Below are 14979 nucleotides of genomic sequence, written 5' to 3' on the forward strand. Positions count from 1 at the left end.
TTATTCTTTAGGGTGCAGAGATGATGTCTGCTAATGCTAAATCTGTACATCTCAAGACAAGCTGCCATAACTGGGAATTAACCTGCACGGATATGTTTCGTTTGGGATCAGGATCTACAAGCTATTTGGGAAAAGTGTTACTAACAAGTAGGGATGGGTACCGGTATCCGGTGCCATGATGGCACCGGATAAAACCTAAACGATACCCATCCCTACTAACAAGACAACTGATCAGAGATCCTTATTTTCAAAGGAAACTATTCATAGGAGTTTAAACAAGAATCCTCTGAGAACAAATTCAATCTGAGCTTGTTTTAAAAAGCTGGGAACGCTTGTGTTCCACTTGAAGCTAAATATGAATTTAAAGCGCAAATTAAAGAGGCAGAAAAGCCAGCAGCATGTTAATTTTCCCATCAACCCATGCTGCCTGAGAATCAGTAGTCTCTTAATGCACCGTCACGTCTCTTTGGGCTGCATTTGCTCATATTGACAAGCCTGCACCCAGAGGGTTGTTGTATTAGATACTACAGCAGAGGGAGTATTGTATGGGCTCAGGTCAAACACACACGCACACACACACAGTGTATATACACATGCTGGGCTTTGGGGTGATGAAGTAAAAACTAAGACATATTTCAGGATGACAGCCTCTCCTACTCCTCGGTGTTACAGCGATATGTCACTCTGACACTTGATGATCCTCCATAGTTCCACATCACGGGCCAATGGCTCACAGTACAACACACACACGTGCCCACACACACACACACACAGTGTTTGGACACGTGTTATAAAACTCTTTATAGCCTGAGCCAATAGGCAGAACATCAGCAGCACCTGAAACAGTAAAAGTCAATTACACTTGCTGATCAGTTTCAGCTGATTTCTTCACCCACATTTTCTCCCACAGCAGGATGGATCCTCAGGCTCTTACCATTGATAGCCTTTCCATATTCACACACACACCCCCACCTAAATCCTAATAGGCCTCTGGCTGACGGTAAATGGTTTAGATTACCTATAACTGACTCACTACTTCCTCTTTATTCATTGAGCATTTCTTTCTAATCCTCCGTCTATCCTTTTGGAGCCAAGCGCTCGAGGGCTCCTGGCTTCAACACTCCCAGAACAACAGAGGGTGGGAATGGGCAGTGATAAACTTAAAGCAGCAGGGAGTTCTGTGCATAAACAAATAAGATGCTGCAAGGTTTTTGCTGACACGCAACCCTCGACTGTAGGGTCTGCCCAGCACCTCTCCACTTCCAGGTTCGAGCACCCAGTGCAAAACTGAACTGTTTAAATGGCGGGTAAAGATCATTTGAACTCAGTGGGAGACATGCAGGATTTGATTTGATGGGTTTTGATGGGACGCTTAGATGGAGGGATTTAGGTGATGTTTTATCTCGCTGAATCAGTGCGGTGCTGTTTGTACGTTCTCCAACAAGGTTACGCTCAAATTTTGTTTTTATTAATATTGGCCTTCTGTTTTGAGGGAAAAGTACTGGTGCAAACCAGGGCCATCTGAGACAGCTCTCTGCGTAATCCCCAAAATGATTTGTGTTGGTAACTTAGCCTGATTGTGAAACTGAATTACAGTCATTGATACAAATGAATAAAAAACACAGACATGTCCTCTGACATTAAAAAAAGACGTTTCCCCCAAAAGGATCAATAAAACTAATCTGGGCTTTAAAAGTATATAAATGTTTCTCACCTCATCACCTTAATGAGATTTTATCTTAACGGGCTTCAAATGTTTAATTTCTTATTACTTAAATGTTGTGTTAACCTTTATCCAATCAACTGTCTTAGTGTGTTTTGTGTTTCTGATAGACTGCATATAAAACATATATTTGAGCCCGTTCTCACTCCTGAGGCGTAACATGCCGACGTTTTGTCACGTCCCGCGGCGTTCCTGAGGAACGCGAAAGGAGACCTTCGGCGTTCTTATGGTACGCGGCGGGTTATGGCCGAAATCCAGTGCAATGACGCTCCCGCGGTAATAGACGTTCCAGCCCTGTATTCCAGCCCTAAACGTAACCTTATCCCTAGCCCTAACCATAACCTTTTTCCTGAGGTTAACCAGGACTTTAATGATGTTAAATAGCGTGTTTCTAAGCGATTTGAAGAAAAAGAGCGAACATGTGTAGATTGAGTCCAAACGGTTCTCATATTTCCTCATTTTTCCGAGGTCGTCATTTAGGAACGTGGTGGGTAGCCGAAAACGTAATATGTTGACGATTTGTCACCTAGCGTAAAATGTTACGCTTTGGGAGTGAGAACGTGTTGTATATTTATATATCTGGAATCAGCCTTAAGTGGCCATTAGGGGAACTGCAGTTTTTGCTGCTCCCACGTGAGCTCCGTTTTTGATCCCCTCATGTTGGCTGTGCTTCCATTGTGTAAAAGTGATAATATATGCCCAGATATGTTTTTATATTATCAAAGTTAATAATTTTACTAACTTTTTGATTAGTAATTCAATAGAAGGCACTGAAAGCTGTAAACTGTGAGGGGTACTTTTAAGGAGGTATTTTATCAAAATCTAAATTCTTTGTTTTTTTTGTTTTTCAGACAACAATGAATGTGAGTCGAGCATCTGCATCCACGCCCGCTCCTGTCGCAACCTGATCGGAAGTTACCTGTGTGACTGCCTTCCTGGATGGACGGGGCCTAACTGTGACATCAGTAAGTGCACAAGGATGGAAAAAAAGTAACGAAGGAAAATAATTTTATAAGTAAAGAGAGAAGAGACAATCCTGCGACAGATAGTAAACCATGAAGAGCCGTTAAACAGCAGGTCTGACTCCCTGTGGGCTGGAAATCATTTTACTCCAGCTCCAGTTTCATCAATCATCCTTCACAACGTATCACTGCAGTGCACTGAAAATGCAACGAACACTATGTAAAGGTCTCTTTTGGCTGTTCTCTCCTGTTGCTTTGTGCTAACTTTAGTCTCTTCTGTCTTCACTTTGAACATGTTTGATTACAACGTTTATAGATATCATAGATATTCTGTGTTTGTGGGAGAAATTAATGTGGCATTCCTCGTTTCCCCGCAGGGAACAGCAGCTGTCAGGGTTTGTGTTTGAATGGTGGACGTTGTGAGGTAAGACTCCTGCCTGCCTCTCTCTGTCTAATTTGCCTACAGTCTCTGCACCTGCTTCGTTGTTCTCGTCTTAAGTTTTTCCCTACTCAGCATTCACATTATCTTGATCATTTTTCAGTATTTCAAAGAAAATATTGATATATAATATAATATTCAATATGAGCTTTTAGGCATGTCAGCAGGGGCGCCACAAAGGGGGGACCACCCCACCACACCATGTGCAACTCCAATATTTTAAGTGGCCCCCATATGGCCACCCCAATAAAAAAAGTCTGGAGGTGCCCCTGTATGTCAGACATTATTCAGTAAAAGGTTTTGAAGCTGCTGTGCTTTAAGTTAACTTAAATGTTCTCTTAAATATTAATCTGCCTGTCGCAGATCCTCTGTAACCCTCCCCAGTGCTCTTTTCCCACACTTCATTTCTTCATGTCACTCATATAAATTACACACAGTTGTGGTCAGACGATTAGATACACTCATCATGGGCATGACTGTCATGGTAATTTGGGGCTTTTAAGGTTTTTTGAACTGTTCTTTTCCTGCATTCAATGATTGTACAACTGTTTGAATTTATTTTCTACTTTCTCTCATCCACAAGAGCTAAGATGTATACTCAATTAAATATTTTAATAAGTGGTACTGAAAATTAATTGGATAAGACCGAGGCCTGTTAACTTCTTGTTACTGATCATAATTGACTACAACTAGCCAACATAAAAAGAAAAAGCACTCACTGGACTGATGAATACTCGCGACCAGTGTTGGCCAAGTTACTTGAAAAAAGTAATCAGTAACTAATTACTGATTACTTCCCCAAAAAAGTAATCCCGTTACTTTACTGATTACTTATTTTCAAAAGTAATTAATTACTTAGTTACTTAGTTACTTTTAAACAACACGATTTACAACCTGAATAGGTGATAGTGATAGATCTTTCAGCCCAATTCTACTTTTTCTACATAATCCATCATACAAAATGTAATCAAATGGAAAAGTCTCTTTTTAAAACTTGTTTTATTAGTTTTAATCTTTTAACTTTATGCATCAAGCAAAAATTTAATTATCTGCAACATTCTCTGACTGGAAGAAATTAGTTTAATATTTAAACCTATTTTCTGCACATTCCAGCTCATAAAATAAAATATGTTTTGTGTGTTTACACTCAGTCTTATAAATAGATGCAAGTAAAACACAGCAGAAAATAAATAAAGTCAAAGACTAGCGGTCCTTTTGCTCTATTTTCACCTGTAAAGCAGGAGTGGGGTAGGCGGAGGTTTGCCCTGGTGCAGGTGTGCAGCGGTCAGTGGAAGAATCCGCGAGTTTCTCTGTGAGTTTCCCATTACGTCGTAGCTACTCGGTGCTTGTTTGGAAGTTTAGGGGTTTTCTTCGCTGTAAAAAGAAGTTTTCTTCCCACGCACAACGGACACTAATGTTTTTGTCACTTTTTATGGAATCAAACTCAAAGTAAGGTCAGTACTTCCACGCTTTAAACGCTGCACGCTCATACTCTCTCCGCACTTGATATATGATCCATTGTTGATCTGCACACAGCTGTTGTCACCAACGTCGCACTCGCTTACGTCACTGTCATGAGACATTCTCGCAAAAAAATCACGTTTTTAGTAACGCAGTAACGCAGCGTTCCTACGGGAAAGTAACGGTAATCTAATTACCGTTTTTCCAATAGTAATCCCTTACTTTACTCGTTACTTGAAAAAAGTAATCGGATTACAGTAACACGTTACTGCCCATCTCTGCTCGCGACAATGGGAATGTCCATGGAAGTTAGTGAAGCTCTAAGGAGTCCACAGTGAAGTGAGTTTTACATTACTGTGGATTAAGAGGGTGCCAACCAAGAAATAAGCCCCTGCTCCAAAATTAACACAAATCAAATTCTTTCTTTTAAAAAGTTATATGGTGAGATAAAGGTTGAACCGTGTGACTGACCACACAAGATATGTTTTTGAGGTGTGAAGGCTTTTACATCTAAGAACACTGTACCAGCTGTGAAGAATGGAGGTGGTAGCATCATGCTTTGGGGCTCTTCTGCTGCAAGTGGTGCTGGTATATTGGACAAAGTCGATGGAATAATGAAGAGGGAGAACGACCTGTGAATTCTTTAACTTCGCCTCAAATCAATAGCTAGATGGTTGAAAGTTGGACACAGTTGGGTCTTCCAACAGGACAATTATCCCAAACACACATCAAAATTGGTTTTGGACTGGATAAAGCAGGCTGACATTAAGCTCCTGGAATTGCCTTCCCATTCCTAAAAGCCAGGTCTGTGCCAGGAGACCAACCAGTTTAAATGAACTCTATAAAATCTGCCAAGAAGAGTGGTCAACCTGTTGATGATTGCCGAAAGTATCTGGTTGAGGTACAACTTGCTAAGTGAAATTAACCTATTTTTTTATGGGGCTGTGTGCATATAGTTGAGCATGAGTGTATCAGCGAAAACCCAGAATTAAATTCAAACCCAATTCCTGTTTTTAAAGTCATTAAAGATAGATGCTGTACAATCATTCCAGCCTGGAAAAAGAACAGTTCAAAGAAGTCATTAAAAGCACAAATTTACCATGACAGTCATGCCAGTAAGGAGTGGCTGTGAACATCTGACCACAACTGTATATTCTGACCCATACAGGACCAGGTGTCAGGGTCCAGATGTGTGTGTCCACCTGGATTCTCTGGAAAACACTGCCAAAATCGCCAACGTCTGTGTGATAGCGCCCCCTGTCTGCACGGAGGGCAGTGTGTGGAGAAGGCTGAAAGAACAGTCACCTGCAACTGTCCCACTGGATATTCTGGAAACTTCTGTGAGGTTGGAGAACTTAATTTAATAATTTTTTTAATAATTAAAACTAAATGTTTTTTTTTTTAGTTTAACTAATGTGTGAAGATAATTTCTAGTAAAAAAAGATGAAACAGGCATACAAGGTAATATTAGATGTTACAATCTCTAAATCAAAGACTCAAGGGAACCTAACATAATCTAGCCCAGAAAGCTGCTCACATTCAATATACTTTTAATAATGTAAATATGATTACTTACAAAGAATAAACATGAATGAGGAAAATGGAAAACCTGGCAAAAAGAAACAAAAGAGGAAGAAGATCATGAAACAACCATACAAGGAGCCATCAGATTCCATTTTCCCCTAAACTAATATTAATGACCTAAAATAACAGAACCAAAATCAAAAACATGACTCAACCCATAAACAAAAGCAGCAGAACGACATCACCAGTGCTGACGAGGATCAGGAGACGAGGTACTGAGATGCCAACCGGCAAGCTCCGTGCTCCACCTTTTCTAGCTGTATATGCATGCCAGTGACCCTTCTGCAGCCAATCAGAGTGAGAAACTTATCAGAGGTGAAAGCAAGTTAATGAGGATGACAGAAAGATCAGAGGAAGATAATAGATGTGTGGGTGCACAGAGAGCGTCCATAACATTAGAGAATATTTCCAAAGAGTAATCCAAAAATCGATATGATGGATTTAGAAAAACTCGGATTTTTAAAATTTAGTCTTTATCAGAAGTTCATGTTACACGATGGTAAAATATGTATTTAAACCTGTTCCAGAAAGACAAACCTGAATATTTACAGTGCTGAATGTACTGCAAAGGTAAATGAAAAGCACAGTAACAACCTGTTATGTGGCGGCTGTGTGCAGGTAGGGAAAAGACCCAAAGTGCAGACTCCAGAGACAAACGTAAACTCAAACAGCTTTAAGGCTGAACTCAAACTGAACAAAAGTAAGACTCCAAATAACGTACGCGGGCAGACAAAACACACAGCTAGATAAGGGTAGATCGCGACAATGACAAACTGAAACACAGGGCTTAAATACATAGAGGGAGCAATCAGGGAATGGACAACAGGAGGGAAACACAGCTGGGGCAAATCAGAACTGACGAGACAAGGAAGCGTAAACTGAACACACTGAGATAAGACAGAGACCTTCAAAGTAAAACAGGAAACACAAAACACAGACTGAACAAAAGACACAGACTCACATGCAGGCACTACAACAGAGGGAACAGAGATGTGGGACCAGGGCAGACACAGACACTGACTGGACACGGGGATATAGCAGACAGGGGAGACAGCAACTAAGGATTACACAGAGACAAACCATAAGACATGACTCTAACGAAAACCCAAAGACTAGAAATTATAAATAATATAATAAACTCAAAAACCCTGGGTCAACGACACACAAATGCATTATGCAGCTAATCTCAAGTTCACTTGGTTGGGGCGAGGCGCTGTCCACACATACACTGGTATTTGGTAAACATAGCTTTAGTCTATGGATTTCAGCCTCATGTCCACACATACAACAACTGAAATGAAGATTTAGATTTAGAACATTATCTACTTTTATCTCTGTTTTGACATCAGACTGTGCGGTTTTATCGTCTGTAGCCTTCTGATTGGCCAACATTTATGTTGCATAGAACCTAATGTTGTTTCTTTTTCTTTTTCTTTTTCATGTGGATGGAGATATTTTACAAAACAAAAGCAGAAAATCACTTTTAAAAAAAAGTAATACATGGACATGGACCTGAGTATAAATAAAATATGCGATGATATCATGAACAGAGGTAAAACAAGCTTATAATTAAAAATAAAATACAGAATAAAAAATGGATTGAAAGCTATAGACAGAACATCAGATGTTATTATTGATACCAAGAATAAACATGATTCGAGCATTCGAGCCTTATCAGAAGTGAAGTACATTAAAGAGTCCACAGAAGTAAAACTTTTTAACAAAAGCCAAACAGTAAATAAACATTTTTATAATATTATAGAAACCTCTTAGCTCCAAGTTTAATGCCTAAATTTGTTAACTGTAAAGTGATCCTTGAAAATCAAATAATTATATAAAATAACAAATCTAAAATATTCAGGTTTATATATCCAGTGTCTTTAGTCTTTAAACTTTCAAGTTCATTTTTGGTTGTTTATTTATTTTTGTTTTTCAATCCCTGCTGAGCTACAGGAGAAGTCACACTATTAGGAGGAAATTTTACACCAAAAAGTTTAAAAATGCTAAAACTTAAAAAAATTCATTGGCTGTAAATGAATATTTGAGTTTTAGCATTGAAAGTGAGGTAAGAAGAGATCTTTTAAAGATCCAATCAGAAACTTCACTGGAGGTTAGAGAGAAGTGGATGTATCTCTTAACTGTCTTATTGTTTTGTTTTTCCAATATTTCAGGTCGTGTTGGACTTGTGCAATCCCAACCCCTGTCAACAAGGCCTGCAGTGTCACATAATAGATGGCAGGAACACATGCATCTGTCCTGATGGTAACTATGGTGACGAGTGCACGAGCCTCAAAAATCCCTGCACTGGTCACCACTGTCAAGGTGAGACAAATACTTGTGCATCTTTAAACGTACAAAATCTCGATGAACTCTGGTCTGATCTTTGACGTCTCCGCACCTGAAGGCGCCATGTCTGACTCCGCACACGGGGGCCTGAGCTTCTACATGATCCTGGTGGGAGTCTTGGCTCTGCTGACGGTCTGTGGCTGTGCCTCCTGCGCCTTCATCCTGTCCCACCTCCATCGGAAGCGGAAAAAGCAGCAGGCTGTCCCGCAGGAAGAAGGCATCAACAACCAGAGGGAGTTTGTCAACCTCATCAGAAACGTGGACCGTCCGGTGCCCCAGCTGCCCGCTGCCGCCCCTCTCACAAACCCTCCAGCCCCCGCCCCCGTCTCACGTTGCTACGAGGAGATTGAACTGACCCTACCGCCCTCCCCGGCCCCTTCACACCCTTCCCCAGCACTAAAGCCAGCACATGCTGCCAAACTGGACATTTCAAACCAGGAGAGGGAGAAGTTGAACCGCCTCCACTATGCAGATAACCAAGAGCTGGAGGTCTGACCCCATGCTGACCTTTTAAAGCCCCGAGGAGCTGTTTTTTCAATTTACTTTGCGTCCTTAGCACTCTTTTGCTCACAGGACCCCGTCTCCAGTTACTTGCACTGTGTCGATGTTGCAGATATAAAAATTAAAGGTGACCCTCTGACCTTTATAAACACAGATTGCTGTGCTCAGACACCAGAGGAACAAAGGCTGCTAAGCAGAGGGGTCGAAAGAGCGCCGTCGCCATCGTCTTTGGGCCTTCTTAACGGCCATGAAAAAGCAGCACAGGCATAAAGTTGAGCTGAAAGACTCAACAGTAAACTGAAAACTTAAAGACTTACAGACTTGCCTTTGAGTGCCTGTGAAACTGTCAAGAGTAAACAGAGGATCTTCATCCATTTGAGTCCCGATACATTTCCTGTTCGGTGTTGCCATCTGACTGTTGTCCAAACCTCCACTGAACTCTGACAGAAAGGATCAGTGAACAGATGCCTATTTAACAATTGTTTTTGTGTGTGGCTGTGTGTAAGCGTGTGTGAGAGTGAACAAAAGACTGGATATAATTAGTTTTTGTGAGAGGGGAAACATTTCACTCTGCTTAGAGTGAAAGTGCATCCTCCTGAACCAAAGGCTTGCAAGCCTGAGAACATTTTTAAAACTATACACTGATGCCTGTTTTGTCATGTAATACTGCAGTTTGCCCGAGATGTATGGTTTCTATCATACTTGTGTGTAACATAGTTGTTTTTGTACATAAATAATATTGTACATATTGATGCCCTTTTTGTACTGTGATTCATTCTGGAAGTATCACTGTATTACTGTCCCCTGTTTTTCCCCTTATACTTTCCATTTGGAGCAACCAGCACATGTGGAATGTAATAAAAGTGCATTTACCAACTCTTTTATACCTTTTATTAAACACCAGGGTTTAGTTGTCCAAAATAATCCCTGTGAGCCGAAAGCTTAGGCTTCAGACAGCTCTAAACCCTCCGTTCCAGACAGTTTTTCCTTAGGTCTGAATAATGAGAGGAAGAGCAGACAACCATAACATGGTCACCTGCTGTTCAGCTCTTCTGTTTTTGAGGGGCAGCTAATCAGATGAAAGCTGGTATAAAGAGGGAGGAGCTAAAGATGACAAGATAAATTATTTAGGACTGTGAATAATGTAAAGCTGCTCTAGTCGATAATAACGCCTCAGTCTCTGTAGATCTGCTTTTGACCATAACCGTATATGTAACAAAAGGCACCCAAGCTTATTTTTAAGCTTTGGAATAGCAACATTAGTCTTAAATTACTTATTTGTTTAAGAGTTATCAGTTCGTCTAGTTCCTTGTTTCCCTGTATGCATTTTTCAGACGTCACAACCAAGCTTTCTGTTTATAAATCATGAGAGGTATAAATCATGAGTCCCATGAGAGGATATTTCATGTTGGAGCACAGGCACAATGACTAGGTCTGTAAGTCACCGTATACACAATGACTTTCACTAGTTTCCTTTTCTTTCTGATGCTGTCGGTGCCTGGAAAATATTGGAGACCACCTGACTGACCCCAGTTTTCCTAAAAAATAAATGTGTGGCTGCAAAAAGAAAAAGAAAAAAGTAATAATTGTACTGGCCTCGTAGAACCACTTTCTACTATCCAGGAGTTAAACACCTCCACACAAAAGTCACTGACGCCAGAGTGGGTTTAGACTTTGCTTTATATGGCAGGTGTGAAACTGTAACAACAAAATACAGTGTAGATGAGTGAGAAATTAAAATAATTACTTGAGGAGCTGCGTGCTAATGTGCTAATGCTAACACCAAACAACTGTCTACGAACCATAAATTAGCACGCGTAATACAGCATCTAATTAACTGCTCTTAATCAACATGAAGTGCCAAACAATAATGCATACTCACAGGGAATGCCTTTTTATCAGCCTTTCACAGCATAAATCACAGCACAGATCACATTCAGTCGATTGTCTGATTCTTTCTTACACTTCCCCTGTCCGCACACGGACCACGCCTTTCTCTTAAAGGGCCAGTGCACTAACCAAACAAAACAAACATGTACAAATTTGACAACAGTCAGAACAATAATAATAACAATAAGTTTCAAGAGCAGTGGGTTTGTGCAAACTGCTGGTCAAAAGTATTTAAAATGCTGGAAACACTGGCAAATATTTACTTAAAGTTTCTGGTTTTAATGGGTCTGCAATGATTGAAGTTAAGTGTAACCATTTTTGCAGATATCAGACAGTCTATGTTGACTTAAATCGCTACAGTAATGCATGCTGTGTGTTACTAAAATATGAAAAATTGTGTAAGCAGCTCCAAGGTCACAGCATAGACGTTTAATGTGCATATAGATGTGACAAATGTGACCTCTGACCTGTGCAAACAGCGGTGGGCTGGAAATGAACATGGTTTCCTGTAACCATGCTGGTCATGAGGAAATGTAGGGAAGAGAGTTTACACACACAAACGTAGTCGTATACATATACGTGCATATGTACAAGCCTCTTTCTGCACCTGCTGAGCAGGATGTCAAAGCCCAGCCAGCAGATTAGAAAGCTTCAGATTCAGCCAAGAGGTCACTGCCCCTCAGTGTGAAGGTGTTAAATGCTTGTCCTTAGGTTCTGTTATATGCTTTCACAGTGCTGGATGGTTCTATTAACATGGACAAAGATAAAATCTTGTGATCTGGTTGACAGCCAACTGTGAGCACAGAAGCCCAATCCACATCTCAATGTTAATGTCATTTTTTTCATATAGTACATTTAATTATTATTGTCGTAAAGCAATAAAACCTAACAAAGCAAAGTTTGCGAGAGAAATAAAATACAAGTTAAAACACACACACACACAGTTAGAGGTCTATTAGCATTATAGACACTGAGAAATGTTCCTGGGGCTCAAACCTTTGTAGAAGGATTTAGAAGTGATCCTGTTTTGACTTCAGTACTGTGATGATATGTTCAGATTTCCCCGTATATGAAAGGACTCTGAATAAGCTGAAGTCATCCTGATCGTTTGGATAATCCAGCAAATAAAGCGTTACAGTAATTTAAACTGTAGTAATTTAATCTCTCTGGTGCGTTCGGGGTCTGATCCCTCCCAGATGGATCCAAGTTACTTTTCTAAGGAGCTGTGTGATTACAGCACATTGGAGAGATAGATTATACTTTTATAAATAAAAGGTATTGTATATAATTTATTCATCCAGGTAAAAGTCTCATTGAGATTAAAATCTCTTTCTAAGGAGAGACCTGTCCAGGCACAAAATAATATAACAAGTAAAGGAACAAATATGACTGATATTCAAATATGCAGTCACACTGACTAAAAGAGTTATTCTCTAATTCCTTTAAAATGGTCTTAAACTCCCCAGTCATATCCAGGTCTGACACTTTCAGCTCCGTTCTGACTCTGCGACAAATATCAGCATGAGATAAATAAGAGGAGTTGAAGATTCTTTATGATCATTTTGTAGTCACATAACGAAATGCTGTGTGGTAGCTTTCAGCTTAAAACACAGGCAGACACACAATGAGTAAATATACATAACAGGGAAAGGAAATAGATACATGATGTAAAGTTCAGCTGTCTAGTGCATGCCTTGGTTTTTTTAATGCGTGCAATGTGTGTGTGTGTGTGTGTGTGTGTGTGTGTGTGTGTGTGTGTGTGTGTGTGTGTGTGTGTGTGTGTGTGTGTGTGTGTGTGTGTGCGGCAGAATGTATGAAAATCAGCAACTCCAGAAGAGTTGATTTATACAGAAAAATGTGGTAGTTAAAATTAATATAACATATTCCCTTTTATTATTTATTTATTTTAGTGCCCATCCACATGTGCAGCTGATGCACTGACCCAAGGGCACCTGGGTTTGTATTCCTGACAGGGATTCAGGAGAGTTTGACAACTTCACAAATACAAGAAAGTATAAGGCTTAAACACTGAGTGACTCTCACTAGAGCAGCATTAATGCATCTACTGGTGCACATAAAATAGTCATAGACTGGTACAGGGGCATAATGCTTTGTAGATTAATTATTTTTAGCTGGAATACCATTAATGTTTTCACACACAGTTTGCCAGTTCCTTGAAAGTATCTCTATTTATATATATATATATACTGTGATAACTTCAAATGTGCATCTCTCCTGTCTTACAGGGACATCTTGTGGCCAAATACGGTACACACCCTTAAAAACCACTGAGCCGTTTTTCATACTGACTTATTATGTAACTTTCATTAAGAAGTAGGGTTGCCAACTCCCTGAGAAATAAATAAGGGACACCTCGTGGCCAGGGCCGGGCGACCCAGTTGTCTTCACCCTTCCCAGTGTGGTGAATTTTTTAGCTCTTTTTTTGTGTGTGAAATTATTTTTTTTAACCATTTGACTTGAATTTGATTTAAGTAGATGCGTATTCTTTGTGATATCAACACATGGGAAACAAAAATCAGTTAGCCATTTATTTTTAGCTCAAAATGACAACATTAACACAATAAAACAGGTCTCTTTCTTAAACAGAAGCCTGTCATGCTTAACTTTTGATAATAAAAGTAAATCTTTCTTTAAAAGAACTCTGTCCTGCTTAACTTAAAATTATATAAATTAATAGAAAACAATAGAAAGAAAAATATTCTTGTAACAGTGCACATTTAGTGCATTTAGTGCAATTGGCTTCAGCAGAGGCATTATTTCAGCTTTTGCTCCCGTTTGTAAACCCACTTGTTCCCATGATTACGCGTCATAACTCATCATCATTATTCATCTATGTATTACTTTTATGTATTACTCATCTATTTGTTGTAATCATCTATCCTTGCAGTTGTTTATTACACAAAATAAATTATATTATCACACTTCTAGCCACATAGCGCTGATATTCACTGCACATGCCCATTTTAACCTTAACCAGAGGGTTTAAAAACAAACAAACCAGTGTTTACCATATCTGGTTCTGCCGTGGCCTGGTAGACAAAAATTGGTTAAGGGTTCCCCGAGCTTTCACGCCCCTCATGTTCTTCATGTGCCCACCATTAGAAGCACGCCTATGGAAAAAGTGCGCCGGCACACAGTGCAGTGCGCTTTATAGGTGTTATCGTGCACTTTTCCAGCCAGGTGTTTTCCTTTTCCCATTCTTCCCTGTACTTTTGCAGCCTTTTTTTCTTTCTCTGAGAGGAACAAACATTGCTGGTCTAATGCTGGGCTCACACTGTGCGATTTTTGGCCCATTTTGAGCCGATTTTTGAGTCGTGCGACCAATTTGGTGATCGGCCCGATTTTGGCCTTCATCGTGCATCGTGTAGTATACGTGGGGTAACGAGAAGCGATTAACACCTCATGACCAGCTCCCGATCATCAATCGCTCGTGAGGGTGTCACCGCAGCCGCTCACACTGCTCACGCGCAAACACGTAAACGTCGGTGAAAAAGACGGAGCAGCACGGCTGTGCAGCGTGTGATCTGGACTCAAGCGATGGAGGCACAACTTGTAGAACTTTGGAAAGCTCATCCGAGCCTTTTCGATGTGGCATCACCAAATTATCACGACCACAACAACCGTGAAAATAGTTGGATTTACATTGCTGCTCAATCACAGCTGCCTGATCATGTTTGTCATTAGTAATTTAGCAAAGTTGATGGTGGTGTGTGTCTGTGTGAGTGAAAGACAAAGAGGGAGAGCGAGCGACAGATTTTCTGTTATAACCTTCATTTTATGGAGGCACAGTGTGACTCAGGTCGCATCAGAGCATCGGGCGGTATAGTGTGAGACCTGCATCGTGACCTACGAACTTATAACCCATGCGAGCCAATCGTGCAGTTTGAAAATCGCAGTGTTTGCCCAGCTTCAGGTGTACTGTCGTCTGAGACTTGCACCGCAGTGTCGGCGTTTGTTTCCCTGTTGGCCATGCTTTTTGTTGTGGTCATCTGTTGTCTTCCGGTATTGTCTCCGCAAGCGACCTTTCCTCAACCAATGAGATGAGCGGTAAT

The 14979-nt window shown here is 40.4% G+C and overlaps 1 protein-coding gene across 1 annotated transcript in view; it reads left to right on the forward strand.

Moving 5' to 3' along the window:
- LOC146503309 (uncharacterized) overlaps positions 1-10376 on the forward strand; it is an 82736-nt gene extending 72360 nt beyond the window's left edge. Inside the window, exons 10-14 of the mRNA XM_085131140.1 lie at positions 2575-2688; positions 3063-3109; positions 5754-5930; positions 8341-8491; positions 8574-10376. Coding sequence (XP_084987266.1) covers positions 2575-2688; positions 3063-3109; positions 5754-5930; positions 8341-8491; positions 8574-9010 — 926 coding nt within the window. The 3' untranslated portion in view covers positions 9011-10376. The remainder of the gene's footprint in view (positions 1-2574; positions 2689-3062; positions 3110-5753; positions 5931-8340; positions 8492-8573) is intronic.
- The last annotated feature ends 4603 nt before the right edge of the window (positions 10377-14979 follow it).

The sequence above is a fragment of the Neolamprologus multifasciatus genome, chromosome 14 (genome assembly GCF_963576455.1).
Source record: "Neolamprologus multifasciatus chromosome 14, fNeoMul1.2, whole genome shotgun sequence".
Lineage (NCBI taxonomy): Eukaryota > Metazoa > Chordata > Actinopteri > Cichliformes > Cichlidae > Neolamprologus > Neolamprologus multifasciatus.